Source organism: Elephas maximus, chromosome 10, assembly GCF_024166365.1.
Source record: "Elephas maximus indicus isolate mEleMax1 chromosome 10, mEleMax1 primary haplotype, whole genome shotgun sequence".
Taxonomy (NCBI): Eukaryota; Metazoa; Chordata; class Mammalia; order Proboscidea; family Elephantidae; genus Elephas; species Elephas maximus.
Genome location: NC_064828.1, coordinates 73,139,780 through 73,156,375, shown reverse-complemented (window position 1 = coordinate 73,156,375; position 16,596 = coordinate 73,139,780). Strand labels below are relative to the sequence as shown.

The 16,596-nt window shown below is 36.7% G+C and overlaps 1 protein-coding gene across 3 annotated transcripts in view; it reads right to left on the bottom strand.

Annotated features, from left to right (window-relative positions):
- MNAT1 (MNAT1 component of CDK activating kinase) overlaps window positions 1-16,596 on the bottom strand; it is a 243,804-nt gene that overhangs the window by 156,373 nt on the left and 70,835 nt on the right. For all 3 annotated transcript variants that reach the window (XM_049899321.1, XM_049899322.1, XM_049899324.1), the window contains exon 4: window positions 6,402-6,505. In XM_049899321.1, coding sequence (XP_049755278.1) covers window positions 6,402-6,505 — 104 coding nt within the window. The remainder of the gene's footprint in view (window positions 1-6,401; window positions 6,506-16,596) is intronic.

Sequence of the window (16,596 nt, the reverse complement as noted above, 5' to 3'; positions counted from 1 at the left end):
TGGAAGCATAAAACACACTAATTACGTGTTGCTTAAGAGTGTGGCAATTCCACTTTGAAGGAAGTAGATTTCCTTTTATTTCAGGTGGATAGAGTTACTATTAAAGCGAATGACACCTAGCACTAAACAAACACCTAAACAAAATACACTAGGCCCAGCTGCAGAACTGTAGGGACTACGCTTAATAATGGGTTTAATTATTTATAATTATTACAGGCTGTTTCAAGTCATTCATTTTAGGGGATTCAACAAGGAAAAAAAAACAGAGAATCAGGCAATCTCCATACAGAACAGTTGACTGAAACACTCCATTTAATAGACTGGCTATAATAGAAACAATTTTCAGAACATGTGAGATAGGAAAAGTTATCATAATACTCAGTCAAGCTTCTTTTTCCCAGGATAAAATAAGTCTTTTTGAAGCTAGCATCCCAAATAGCAATCATTTAACTAAGTTTTGAAAAACTGAAGTTTTTTTTTCCTAACATAAGCATATAAATTTCAAGAGTCCTCCTTATGGACTGAAATATTCAAAACTGAAAACTAATACATAGACAGAATGAAATACAGGTCTACTCACTTGCCTGTATTAGGTTCCTCAGAAATATTAAATACTTCCAGGCTCTGAAACTTATCCCAACTCTAACTTATACTAACATTAATATCTATTCTTTGCTAACTGAATGGCTTTATTTTAAAATAAAATAAAAATATTATAGTAACTTTTTTAAAAAAAATTTAACAGACAACTGAGAATTTACAGCACCTCAAGGCAAATATAGAATGGGGAGAGGACAAATATGGGGATCACTAACAAAATGAATTAACAGAGACTTCAGAAAAAGTGTATTTTTAAATGTGAAATAATATTTAAGACCCTCTATTAGATTTTTTTATTTCACACATCATTAGATAAACTCTCAAAAACAAGTACCCATACAGAAAAGATGTTTCCCTTATACTTTAAACTCAGTCTGTCAAAAATTAACTTAAAGTGGATCATCCCCCTATTCCTTATTTCTGCTAAGTGCACACCAACCTCTCAGTCAAGTCATGCTGAAGCCTCAAAGTCATCTTTGTTTACTCCCTCTGCCTCCACTCACCTTAAATTAAATCAGTTGCTAAGTCCTATTAGTATCTCTCCCAATCATCTTCTGAACTTGTCATCTATTACCAAGGTCACTACTTTAGCTCAAGCCCCTAGTGGAGAAGGCAATTTAAACTTGGTCTAGAAGGATTAGTAAGAACAAAAATATAAAGTTAGAAGCTGAGACATTAGGGCTGGAAAAGTGAACTATTTGATTAAAGACCCAAAAATAGAAAAGGATGAGCCCCATAATAAAACAGTGATATGCATAAACAATTATGTATGACAAGTATAACAGAGGTATACACACAGAGTAGTAGGGGCACAACTGATAGAGTGGTAAATTCTTCTTGGGATAATGGAAAACAGGTAAACCAGAAAAGGCTTCATACAGAGGCTGAGCTAAGACTTCAAACAGTAGGTATTTGCCCTCATGCAACAGTCGAACAGTCACTGAGGCAGAGAATTAAAGGCCCAAAGACATGAAACAAGTTGTTATGCTTGGTATGGCCAAGTCATGAAGTATGGGGGTGGGAAAGAGCTCTAGGTAACAATGGAGAGATAAACAGAGGAAAGGTCATGGAGGGTCTACTGTGCGACATTAAGACAACTAGAGAGACATTAAAGGAATCTGAAGGCTGGGTTTAGAAAGATGTAAGGAGGTGTACAAATCAAGTGGGGTTCAAGACTGAAGACAAGAAGACCGGTTAGAAGAATGCTTCAGTAAACCAGAGAAGAAATGAGAAGGGCCCTAAATAAGGTAATAATAGTAGAATTAAAGAAACCAGCTTTGAAAGATGATAAGAGACCATCAACAGAAAATGAAGACTGACCAGATATGGCTTGAACATGTAGATGGATGCTGGTGCCATTCACTAAGATGAGAAACTTAACAGGAGAAATGGTGGAAGAATGAAGAAAAAAGTTCAATTCTGGACATAATGAATTACAGGTAGGTGTCTGTAATACCTCCAGAATGAAATGTCTAGTAGATCATATATAGATATATTAATATAATTCCAAGAGCTCAAGTGAAACATAATGGGCTACAAAAACATTTGAAAGCAATCAGCTTAAAGGGGTAATTCATAAAGAGAAGCAGTAAAAAAGAACCTACATTTAAAAGACAGGCAGAAAAGATAAGCCTCATAGTAGAACGGAAGAGGAAGGTGGGGGCAGTAATATTAGGAGGAGAATAGAATGGTGCCACAGAGGTTAGGGCAAGGGTTTGGACAGCACAGGAGAAGCTTGAACCAAACACTGCTCAAAAGTTAAATGTGATTCAGGCCAATAAAAGACTCCATGCACGGGCTTTAGCAGTGACAGAGTCCTCCTCAGCAACCATGAGGAGAACAGCTCCCAGGATAGACGGAGCAAATCCCATATAGTGGCTGGGCAGAAAATAAATGTGAGATGAGAGGTGGAAACCGCATTTTTAGACAGTTTTCTCTAAGAAAATTTGCTTGCAAAGGAAAGCAGCGTTAGGGCAGTAACAAAAGATCATGAGAAGATTTTTTTTTTGCGGGGGGCCCACAAACAGGGTTTGCTTGCTTATTTGCTTCACTAAAGAAAAATACTAGTTGACAGAGAGGTTAGGAATATAGAAAAGGGAATAAATAAATGAGCAAGACTTCAGAGATCAAGAGGAAAGGTAGAGCAGGTAAGTATAAATAAAGATAAATTTATAGGCACAAAGATGGGAAATTTAGGTAGTACCAATTAGGTAGCCTCAATTTTCTCACTGAAATAGAGGCTATGAGTATTTTGCATACATAATAGGCCTCAATAAGCCGACTCAACAGCACATAACAACATTAAGGCTTCAATAAATACTGGTTGGTAGGTAATTGAGTGAATAACTAGAAAATCACCATTGTTAGAAATCAAACATGGAGCGTGCGGCAGGGGGACAATGAAGAAGGTATTAAACTGAGAGAAAGAACAGGTTGAAAGACTCAAGGTCTCTGTTCTTAATAACCTCACCTTACCCAAACATCCTCCCTTTCCTTTACCTCCCACTTCTAATCCATCAGTAGGACTTGATATTTTAAACTCAAAATAATCTAATGCATCCCTACCTCTCCATTCCTTGTTTAAGTCATCTCTGAGCTTACCTACATGAATGCAATAACTTCCCACTATTCTCCCTGACTCCAGGCTTCTTGTTGTTAGGTGCCTTTGAGTCAATTTTCAATTCATAGTGACCCCATGTGACAGAGCAGAACAGCCCTATAGGGTTTTCTAGGCTATATTCTCTATGGGAGCAGATCGCCAGGTCTTTCTCCCAGAATCACTGGGTGGGTTCGAACTGCCAACCTTTCAATTAGCAGCTATGCACTTAGCTTAACTCCTGTACCACCAGGGCTCCTTGACTCCAAGCTTGCTTCTCTCAAATTCTACCTCCAAGAAGCCTTTAAATCTGGCCTAATAAGAAAAACACCTAATTACCACCTTCCTTAAAACCTTTCAATGATTATCATCAAAAAGGTTTTTATAATGTATCTCTAAGGAATCTTGAGAATTCCATAAAAAGGTGCCTTAAGGTGCACTAGAGAAGAGATCAAGCAGATCTCCCTTCTCTCCCTGCCCCCATCATCACTTCAACCAAAGTATTCTCAGCAAGGTTTTTTTTAAAAAAGGGTTTACCTGCTAAAGTCTAAAAACAACTGGTCTATATAGGTCCAAATTACTTTTCACAATACATAAGATTTTATGTGACCTAGACCGTTCTACCTTTCCAACTTCAACTCTATCTCCTTATATTTAGGCTACATAGAACTACTTAAAACTGCCAGAATTCTCCATGTCCTCTTGCCTTTGCTCATGATTTTTCCTCTGCCTGGAATGTCCCTGTGGCAGCCCGACCTCCACCCTGATCCCATCTTTTTCACCTGGCTAGCTTCTGTGTTCTTCAAGGATCCATTTAGGCATCATCTCCCCTGGAATGCCTTTCCTAATCTTCCCAGACTACTCCCTTAATAGCAAGTACACAGCTCTTTCCACGCGTTTTTGACATTGAAATTATCTGTTTCTGGAGGACCAGGGTACTTATTCTTCTATATATATGTTTGCCAGATGTTCAAAAAATGTTTATTACTTTGATTTTTTTTTCCTTAATTATTAAACATTCTACTCAGCAATCTCTCTACTGCTCATGAGAACTCAGAAAACTGAAAACAAAAATTAAGATAATCTTCACTATTAAGACTATTCCAAGATTAGAACTGCCCCGTAGGGTTTCCAAGGAGCTCCTTGTGCATCCGAACTGCCGACCTTTTTTTGGTTAGCAGCCAAACTCTTAACCACTATGACACCAGGGTTTCCATTTCAAGATTAGGTTACCTTTATTAATTTCTCAATGTCACACTGACTGATGTTTGGTGCCAATTTCATCTCCTCAGCAGACAACTCAAATCAATAGTTCCTTGAGTGGATCATCTTTTGCCCAGTAATAGTTCTCTATATCTGAAATGAGTCATTTTATGTGTCTAATCATGCTAGAGATTGTTTTTTTCCTTTTCTTCTTTGATACAACTCTAATATTTTTGGAACAGTGATGCTTCAACATTTACAAAAACAGAAAAGGCAGGTTGTTACCTCAGGTTAGTAAAAAGACATCAGCCATGTAAGTTAGCCCCCGCTCCATGGGCCACTTGAGGGCTCTACCCAATAATACCATAGTTATTGCTATATGTTAACTAGCACCATTTTTTAAACATGGTCCTATATGTTTATGTCAATACCGAACTCCCAGGTATGTCACTAACAGGTATAATGCTCTGCACAGAATGCTCAGTTCACAAATGTTAATGACTTACTGACACTCTGTTACAACACATGCAAGTGCTAAACATTAATTACAGAAGTATAAAAGTAATTGAAATAATCTCACGGTAACATGTGCAAACTAAAATATCTATTTAATAATCGGTCATTATAAAGTTCTAAGAATTAGAAATTCCTACTTTAAAATAACACAACCAATCTAAAATTAGATTGTTCTTTCATTGCAACTCTCAGTATTATTTCCCAGTATAAAACACCAGATGACCAAAGCACCCGTTTGAAAGGAACAACCTTCTATTATTAAGTTAAATAGGGTTAATGCAACAAGTTACCTGGGCATTTCTAGTTTGCATGCATCATCTGATGCACTCAGAGAAGATTACAGGGCAAGGAGAGTAATATCTATGGCATACTGATACTTTCAGAAATGAGACACCTTTTTAAGGAATGAAAATGTAGCGTCAATTCCTTGGAAGTTTCATGGCAGGAAAGAGTGCCCAGATGAAACACTGTAAGGAGGAAGCTCCTTCTAAACCCAAGATGAGAATACCAGCTATGTGATCCAAATACACTTGTATCATTTTTACAGATGACCATAGATTACTGATAAGGTACTTAAAAAGTAACTCCTTCTGCTAACCAGAAAAACTAAAAAGCCAAGTTCTACTAAAGAAATGATAACTAAATTGTACAAATTAGGCAATTACATCTCTGCAGGCATTCAATTCATTTGCCTTTGTAGAATACATTTCTAATCATGAATTTACATTCTAAAATATATCAAAACAAATTGCAACATTAGACCAACTAAAAAAACCAAAATTACTTTTATATGTGGCATTGTTACTATTTCAGTAAAACAAAAAAAGGTTAACTAAGAGAAAAACTAGAGTTAAGCTTAGTTTACAAATTTCTCCCTCTGATTTAATGAATTCATTTTAGTTTCTAATAAACGGTGTGCTTGTTTTCTTTATCTCCCACTTAGGAGATTCATAAATGTCTATGTAGGTTTTCCCCCCTTTTTGATGAGATAGAAATTAATGTCCAAGAATAAAAACTTCCATTATTCTGTGACTATTGTCCCAATGCACACCTACCAGAGAACGATACAAACAGACAAAACTAGCATTAACAACTACCTAACTTAAGGGTCCATTTCCCTAAGAAAGCACAGTCTAACATTAATGCCATCAAAGGTGTTTTTGCTACAGAAATAGGTGCGTGCCTATTTATATGTCTACATAGTGGTTAAGCACTACGGCTGCTAACCAAGAGGTCAGCAGTTCGAATCCGCCAGGTGCTCCTTGGAAACTTTACGGTGCACTAGCTGTCCTATAGGGTTGCTATGAGTCGGAATCGACTCGATGGCAGTGGGTTTGGTTCTGGTATACATATATTAGCATTTCTGGTCTAAATTTCAACTAAATTCTTAGTAAATGTTACTGGTTTTAATGGACAGGCATTTTAAAATATCGTGTGGAAGCATCTGTTTCTATACAAAAGAAGAAGAAAATACTTAGCAACCAACCAGCTTTAACTTATTTTTCTGAATAACATCTTTGTTTTCCTTTTGGTATATCTCCATTTTCTTTTTGGTGTTGTCCAAATCAACATTGTTGGTCAAGTTGAAAACTGTATCAGAGAGGAAACAATGACATAAAATGCGGTTTTAATATAAATCTTGAGTAGATAAATAAAAGCATATGTTCATGACAGCAACTCCTTATTCACTGGGCTGATTCCTTACCACTCTATTTGTGTCCTTTAACTTGTTATCTATTTTAGAGATTATCTCTAGTTACAGCAACTATGTTTTCTGAGCCAAATATAAGGTCAGACTGTCAGACACAGAACATCTAAATATCAGGATCACTCCAGAAAAGATAAGGCAGGTATTTTTCATGATGACACTAGATTTGATTTTTATACTCCCCACTGCAATTTGAAAAGCATATAAAAAGTGGCTTAAATTTTTTAAATAAACAGAATAATTCTGGAATCTACTAAACTGGGCAGAATCAATACTGAAAAGACTTTGTACTCCAGAAACTGATAAATGATCCAAAATTCATATATTTGTATCATTAATATCAAACAAAATAGGATTTATTCACATTCCAATAGTCTCCAAAATGACTAGACGCAATCTTGGATTATTTCCCATGTAGTCTAGATTTGGAAGTGTATGAAATATGAAAGAGTTAAAAGGAAAGGAAAAGAATAAACTGGCAACAGAATTTAGGCTATAATAATTTCATAAGAAAAGCTAAGACATATTCAGACAGCTGATAAATTTTCAGTGTGTTAGAACTACTTTTTTGTAATTACAACTCAAAATAATTTTAATTATAAATGCCTTAGTCCCTTGATGATCGTTTTATTTAAAAATGTTTATAAGCCACAGATATAAATCAAAAAGTTACTACAATACTCTGAAACCAAAAAAAAATACTTCTAGTATATATACATCTACACCAGTGGTGGACGGGTTTCAGCAGAGCTTCCAGACTAAGACAGACTAGGAAGAAGGACTGGTGATGTACTTTTTAAAAAATTGGCCAGTTAAAATCTTATGAATAGCAGAGGAACACTATCTGATATGGTGCCAGACGACAAGCTCCTCAGGTAGAAAGGTACTCAAGCTACGAGTGCCAAGTCAACCTAAATGACGTGGATGGAGTGAAGCTTTCAGAACCTTCATTTGCTGATGAGTCATGACTCAAAATGAGAAGAAACCGCTGTTAACACCCATTAATAATCGGAACGTGGAATGTACAAAGTACGAATCTAGGAAAATTGGAAGTTGTCAAAAATGAAACGAAATGCATAAAGATCAATATCCTAGGGATTAGTGAGCTAAAATGGACTGGCATTGGCACTTTGAATCAGACAATTATATGGTCTACTAAGCCAGGAATAACAAAATGAAGAGGAATGGCAGTGCATTCATTGTCAAAAAGAACATTTGAAGACCTATCCTGAAGTACATCGCTGTCAATGATAGAATAACATCCATATGCCTACAAGGAAGACCAGTTAATATAACTATTAGTCATATTTACACACCAACCACTAATGCCAAAGATGAAAAAATTAAAGATTTTACCAATTTCTGCAGTCTAACACCAATCAAACATGCAATCAAGATGCATTGATAATTATTGGTAATTAGAATGTGAAAGCTAGAAATGAAGTAGGAACAGTAGTTGAAAAATATAGCCTTGGTGACTGAAACAACAAAGGAGATCACATGATAGAATTTTTTAAGACCAACGACTTCATTGCAAATACCTTTTTGGAACAACAAAAATGGTAACTATACACGTGGACCTCACTGGACAGAATACACAGGAATTAAATCAACTACATCTGTGGAAAGAGTTGATACAAAAGTTCAGTATCATCAGTCAGAACAAGGCCAGGGGCTAACTGTGGAACAGACCATCAACTGTTCATAAGCGAGTTCAAGTTGAAGCTGAAGAAAATTAAAACAAGTCCACAAGAGCCAAAGTATGATTTTCAGTACATCCCACCTGAATTTAGAGACCATCCCAAGGATAGTGATGCATTGAACACTAATGACCAAAGACCAGATGAGTTGTGGAATGACATCAAGGACATCACACATGAAGAAAGAAAGAGGTCATTAAAAAGACAGGAAAGAAAGAAAAGACCAAAGTAAATGTCTAAAGAGACTCTGAAACTTGCTCTTGAACATAGAGTTGTTAAAACAAATGGAAGAAATGATGAAGTAAAAGTGGTGAAGAGAAAATTTCAAAGGGCAGCTGGAGAAGACAAAGTAAAGCATTATAATGAAAGGTACCAGGAATCAGAAAACAAGAGAAGAACACGTTCAGCATTTCTGAAGCTGAAAGAACTGAAGAAAAAAATTCAAGCCTCGAGTTGCAATACTGAAGGATTCTATGGGGGAAATACTGAACAAAGCAGGAAGCATCCAAAGAAGATGGAAGGAATACTCAGAGTCACTGTACCAAAAAGAACTGGTCAGCGTTCAACCACTGCAGGAGGTAACATATGATCAAGAACCAATGATATTAAAGGAAGAAGTTCAAGCTGCACTGAAAGCACTGGTGAAAAACAAGGCTCCAGGAATTGATCGAGTACCAACTGAGATGTTTCAACAAATGGAAGTGCTCACTTGTCTATGCCAAGAAATCTGGAAGACAGCTACCTAGCCAACTGACTGGAAGAGATCCGTATTTGTGCCCATTCCAAAGAAAGGTGATCCAGTAGAATGTGGAAATTATCGAACAATATCATTAATATCACACGCAAGTAAAATTTTGTTGGAGGTCACTCAAAAACAGTTGCAGTAGTACATGGACACGGAACTGCCAGAAACTCAAGCCAGAACCAGAAAAGGACATGGAACAAGAGACATCACTGCTGATATCAGACTGATCCTGGCTGAAAGCAGAGAATACCAGAAAGACGTTTACCTGTGTTTTATTAACAATGCAAAGGCATTCAACTGTGTGGATCATAACAATTTATGGATTGGGAATTCCAGAACACTTAACACAAAGAACCTGTACATAGACCAAGAGGCAGTCATTCAAACAAAATAAGAGAATACTGAGTGGTTTAAAATCAGGAAAGGTGTGTGTCAAAGTTGTATCCTTTCACCATACTTATTCAATCTGTATGTTGAGAAAATAGTCTGAGAAGCTGGACAATATGAAGTACGTGGCATCAAGACTGGAGGAAGACTCTTTAACAATGTAAAATATGCCTGCTGAAAGCAAAGAAGACTTGAAGCACTTACTGAGGAAGATCAAAGACTACAGCCTTCAGTATAGATTACACCTCAATATAAGGAAAACAAAAATCCTCATAACTAGATCAATAAGCAACATCATGATAAATGGAAAAAATACTGAAGCTGTCAAGTATTTCATTTTACTGGATCCACAATCAACGCCCTTTGAAACAGCAGTCAAGAAATCAAATGACATTCCACATGGGCAAATCTGCTGCAATAGACCTCTTTCAACTGTTAAAAAGCAAATATGTCACTTTAAGGGCTAAGGTGTGCCTGACCCAAGCCATGGCATTTTCAATTGCCTCACGTGCACACAAAAGCTGGAAAATGAATAAGGAAGACCAAAGAAGAATTGATGCCTTTGAATTACAGTATTGGCAAAGAACATTGAATATGCTATGGACTGCCAGAAGAATGAACAAATATGTCTTAAAAGAAGTGCTGCCAGAATGCTCCTTCAAAGCCAGGATGACGAAACTTCTCACATACTTTGGACATGCTATCAGGAGGGACCCGTTCCTGAAGGAGGACGGCATGCTTGATAAAGCAGAGGGTCAGCCAAAAAGAGGAAAACCCTCAGTGATACAGATTAACACAGTGGGTTCAACAATTGGCTCAAACATAGCAATGATTTTGAGGATAGTCCAGGACTGGGCAGTGCTTTGTTATGTTGTACATAGGGTCACTATAAGTCAGAACTGACTAGATGGCACCTAACAACAACAACATAAAGTACCAACCCATCTCTCCATCCCTTACAGTCTTTGCATTAGTCTTTTTAAGTAAGAATGTGTTTCATAAGACTCATGTGTTCCGTAATTCAATTCAGACCTCATTCAGCTTCTTCTGTTATCTTTCTCCACCCATTATTAGCCCTCTATCTCTCCTCTAATTACTTACCACTGCGTCTGGCTTCTTGTCCTACAAACATGCTTGAACTAAATAACTCTGCTCTACTTTTTTGTTTTTACCCCAAGTAGAGTCCCCAGCTGGTGCAAATGGTTAATGCACTTGGCTTCTAGTGGAAAGACTGGAGGTTTGAGTCCACTCAGAGCTGCCTTGGAAGAAAGGCCTGGCAATCTACTCCAGAAAAAAACAGCCATTGAAAACCCTATCAAGTATAGTTCTACTCTGACACAAATGGGGTCGCCATTAGTCAGAACTGACTCAAAAGCAATTGGTTTACCACCAGTGTTCCTTCAAATCCTTCATTCTTTCCTTTAACTAACAACCTTCTCAAATAGTTCCTAGACTTTTGGATTACAGAAGCCTATAAGAGTTGAAACTATCATGAAGGAAAAAAATAAATAAACTAATGCTAACCTTCATAATTACCAATTTCATTAAAATGATCTATAACTATAGATTCGAACACTGCAAAGTAGGCAAAATTAAAAAGAACAGGAACAAACCATCAGGTTCTTGTGATATGAATCCACTGAAAAGACAAAGGCAATCAAACTGATATGCTATGTGGACCTCTACTAGAACACTCAGAACAGTTATACACACATACACATGCACAGCTTAAAGGCAAGCTAGACAGTTCACTATTGGTTTAAAATTTTTATTAAATAGAACCCAGAAATAGGTAACCTTAAATTCTAAGTGAAATTAATGTTTTTACACTATTTTTTCTCATTAAAAAAATGCATGATGAATTCCAATAAAAGTAAAATAACCAATTTATTTCATTTTTTTAATTTAAAAAGCAAAGGTAACAGCAATATAGCAGATCCTAAAATATAAATCTCTTCCTTTAAAAAGAACCAAACCATAGAAGTGCATTAATATTATAAAATTTTTTCAAATGAAATAAGTCTCATTTGTACAACAATCAATCAGTTTGGTACAATAGCCTTGAAGAAAAAGGAATAGAAGCTAATCTTTCTATAATAATCATTTGGCCCTTTATCTGGTTCCTGGCTTAGCTCAGATGTTGACCTGTCTTTAGTCAAGTATTAAAAGCCAACAAAAAACCTTTTGTATTTCCTGAAAGATTTAATGTTAAGTACAATTTTGAAGTCTTTCTGACATCCAGAATTTATAATTAAAGCCCTTGGGACTTTCTCACCCTTTTAAAGTAAGTATTGTCTGTACTAAAAGAATAATCTGTTTATTATGAAACTAAGAACAAACCTTTGAAATAATCCCTGGGGCCAAAAGGAACAAGAAATTATATGTATAGATTGTCATAACTACAGAAAAGCTATTGTTAATGCTGTAAGAAAGTTCGTCTTCATGTGTACCCTTTCTATTATCAATTTTTGATGTCATTATCCACAGTCGTAATTTCTTTTAAATTCTTATATTTGTGATGCTCAAAAGGACTCATAATTAAATTTATATAATGGAATGACTTCAATCCCCAATTCATAAATCCTCAAACACGGATCTCTTAGCATGAAACTACCAACTCAATCCCTCTCACTCTAGGCTTAAGTATCTACAATAGCACTCTTCTGCTACTAACTCTCTGACCTTACCAAGTACTTTCATTGGCTTTGAGAGTCAGAAAAATATATGTTCAAAATTTGGCTACAATATTTACTAGCAATACAATCTTGGGCAAAATACCTAACTTCTCTAAGCCTCTCCTCCATATTCAAAATAGGGATAAAAAACACCTGTGAAAATTAAATGAGATTATGGGTATACAGCTCAGTCCGGCACTTAGAAGACATCCAGTGACATAAACCAGCGTTTTATGTTATTTGATCAGCACAATAAGAAACAGCCAATACAAATACCACAAACATCTACTAATCATCTTTAAAAGTATGAATAAAACACAAAGTAGATAGCTGTTTAAGATTTTTAAAGGAAGTTTTACTTATATCACAACAATATCACACAACTAAATGGTGGGGCCACACCTTAACATAACTTAAACCAAAAAAAAAAAAAAAACCCATTGCCACCCAGTCGATTCCAACTCATAGCAACCCTAAAGGACAGAGTAGAGCTGCCCCATAAGGTTTCCAAGGAGCACCTGGTAGATTCAAACTGCCAACATTTTGGGTAGCAGTCATAGCTCTTAACCACTACACCATCGGGGTTTCCTAACATAACTTAAAAGGTCTAAATCTAAAGTCTTTACCTCATCCTTCATTTCTACACACTTCCCAACTAACAAAAAAATAAAAAATACTGCCTGTTCTCCAGCTTTTATTATCCTGATTGATGCCATACAACTGCCCAGGGTCTGAATATTTTAATTCATCCTTGCCTGCTCCTTCGAACTCACTTCCTACATCAAATCAGTCCCTTGCCTATTCTCTAAAACATCCCTTTTGTTTATGCCCACCATCACTAGCCTACTCTAAGCCTTCATTATCTCTCATCCAAATTAAAAACGCTTTCTCTGCCGAGTACACCTCTCAATATTCCACTTCACCACCACACTGTTCCTGCTGGCTCACTATTGGCCATAAAATAAAATCTTGAACCCACAGCTCAGCTTACAAAGCCATCTTTAACTCAGGTTCAGACTGTTTTCAAGCCTCATTTCTAGTCATTCCCCATGTTCTGTTTAACTGTATCAGACTATTTGCTCGTTCTCCAACATGCTCAGTCAACACCTTCGTATCTCTGTGCCTTCGTCCATGATTTTCTTTTGCCACAAATGATCTTCCATCTCCTTTTTAAGATCAAACTCAAACGTCCTCTCTGAGCTTTCCCAAACTCACCTCTCTTTCCCAGTGCCAAAAGAATTGTTTCCTGAACTGTATTCTCACAGCACTTTATAAATGCTTATAAGACTTACCATATTACGAGAGGGGGGAGGTAGGGAGGTAAAAAAAAAAAAAAAAAAAAAAAAGGGAGGGTGGGAGAGGGTTATTTACTGATTAGATAGGAGATGAGAACTACTTTAGGTGAAGGGAAGGACAACACTCTATACAGGGAGGTCAGCACAACTGGACTGGACCAAAATCAAAGAAGTTTCCTGAATAAACTGAATGCTTCGAAGGTCAGCAGAGCAGGGGCGGGGGTTTGGGGACTATGGCTTCAAGGAACATCTAAGTCAATTGGCAAAATAAATTCTATTAAGAAAACATTCTGCATCCCAATTTGAAGAGTGGCGTCTGCGGTCTTAAATGCTAGCAAGTGGACATCTAAGATGCATCAATGAGTCTCAACCCACCTGGATCAAAGGAGAATGAAGAACACCAAGGTCACAAGGTAATTATGAGCCCAAGAGACAGAAAGGGCTACATGAACTAGAGACTACATCATCCTGAGACCAGAAGAACTAGATGGTGCCCGGCCACAACCGATGACTGCCCTGACAGGGAGCACAACAGAGAACCCCTGAGGGAGCACAACAGAGAACCCCTGAGGGAGCAGGAGAACAGTGGGATGCAGACGCCAAGCTCTCATAAAAAGACCAGACTTAATGGTCCGACTAAGACTAGGAGAATCCCGGCGGTCATGGTCCCCAAAGTTTCTGTTGACCCAGGACAGGAACCATTCCCGAAGACTACTCATCAGACATGGGTTGGACTGGACAATGGGTTGGAGAGAGATGCTGATGAGGAGTGAGCTACTTGCATCAGGTGGACACTTGAGACTATGTTGGCATCTCCTGTCTGGAGGGGAGATGGGAGGGTAGGAGGGTTAGAAACTGGCAAAACGGTCACAAAAGGAGAGACTGGAAGGAGGGAGCTGGCTGACTCATTAGTGGGAGAGAAAATGGGAGTATGTAGTAAGGTGTACATAAGTTTACATGTGAGAGACTGACTTGATTTGTAAACTTTCACTTAAAGGACAATAAAAATTACTTTAAAAAAAAAAGACTTACCACATTAAGTTACAGTTACTACAAACATAAAATTTTAAATTACAGTTATTAATTTACATAATCATCTTGCCCTTTACAGTCTGAGCTTATTGAGGGCAAAGATCATATATCCCCTAAAGGTAAAGCAATTCATATAGGACAATTAATAAATATTTGTTGAACTGAGCCAAAATTCAGAAAATAAACTTGAAGTGCATGAGGCTAGGTCCCAAACATCATCAATTTCTTCAGATACAGAGAAGTCCTTAGGATTAATAATTGATTACTTAGAAAAGTCTGCTAAAAAGAGGGATACACATACATACGCAAACATTTTAACTTAAAATACATACAGTAAGTATACAGTCATTCTGTAACTTAGAAACATACAGCCCAGGTCTAGTCTTAAGCTGGAGTTTTGCTTCTTTCTTGGATAAACCATACCCATCATCTTATTCAGTTTCCATTCTTTTAAAGTGGAGTAAGAACTCGAGAAGCAGAATCCTTCTAGAGTTATTCAATTTTTCCCCAACTATTTAATTAAGTTATATAATTACAATAATAAGTTCAACTGGCATAAAAAGGTTTAGTTGCCAATGCAACTACCTCTTAGTATATAAGTGAACTGATGAGGGAGGTACAGAGTTTTACATGAAAGCAGCTCCTAATGGACAGCATTCATTATGCATTCATTATGCTTTGGCCATCAGTCAGGATATTTTATGGAGGGGCTAGGGAGATGTCAGTTTCTCCAATAAGACAAGCAAGTGGAAGTTGGTTAAGAGAGCTTCAGTATACTGCAGACAAAGATAGTCCTTCATGAACATACATAACAGCAGAATCACTTTCAAAGTAAATGCTCTGGGCTACATTTTCCTCAGCTAGTAAAGAAAGGATTACATATTGCATAACCCTAATATTCAGATTTGCTCTTACCTGTTAATTCTAGCTCCCACTTCCAGATATGAACCTAGTTTTACCGATGGGCCCCGGGTTATCCACGCCTTCAAAATGATTCATCTCATAGCAGAAATTATATTTTTAAAATTCATGGCTCATGCAGAACCTCATCCCAGAATCAAGATTCCGTTGGTAGCTCATCCTTTGAACCTGGTCCCCACCTTCTTTGCCCATCAGTTTGTTTAATCATCCTTACTGTCTGCTTGGATTGGGATCTTAGGTTCAACTTGTCCTGCAACATCTATAATCTCCTTTCCCTTTATTATCTGCCCAGACTTTTAACTAGTCACGATGCCTTTAAAGTAAGTATAAGTTAGGTTTCCTCCTGCTTGCTATCCAGCTGCTTGTCGTATGCTTAATATCTACATATAGCCAGATTTCTACATACCTGCATACTTGCCCAATACTTGCAAATATTTTGTCTACCTTCACAGTCTATATACTAACTTTCCCACTTTGCAATGGCACTCCTAATTCTACCATTTTTCACATAAAACCTATAGTCACTCATGGTTGCTAAGATTATATACAAGGAACAAAAAGTAAAATGAGAATGAAAAAACAGTTGCTCTAAGGCACTAAAAGATCCCAGACAAAGCCTAAATTATGTATGGAACATGGTATTTGCTATAGCATTAAAAAGAACTTAGGTATTTTAGGAAAGCCTCAGTAACACTTGAAACAAAAAGAGTTTCTGGATTTTTCTCAATTAATAAAGAAATTAAATGAATTAGAATACTCCTTTCCTGAAAAATTTGAATTTCTACAAAGTTTAGCATATATAAATCTTCTACAGAATGATCAATTACAATGTTTTAATAGACTTTATTTTTAGATAAAATATAAAATTTATCTAAAAATAAAGTCTGTATTTTAAGACTTTATTTTATAGAACAGTTTTAGATTTACAGAGAAACTGTGCAGAAAGTACAGAGTCCTTCTCATGCTTCTGCTCCTCTTTTTATTACCAACGTGCATTCTTCTGGTACCTCTGTCACAATCGATGAATTAACACTGATATATTATTATTCACCAAAGACTATGATTTACAATAGGTTGTACTGTATAGTCCTATGCATTTTTGACAAATGCATGTCATTTGTGTCCACTATTACAGTATCTCATACAGAAGAGTTTCTTATAACCATTTTTAATAAGAAAAATGCGAAGATAGTTTAGCTTTCAAGTTTGAGATGAGAA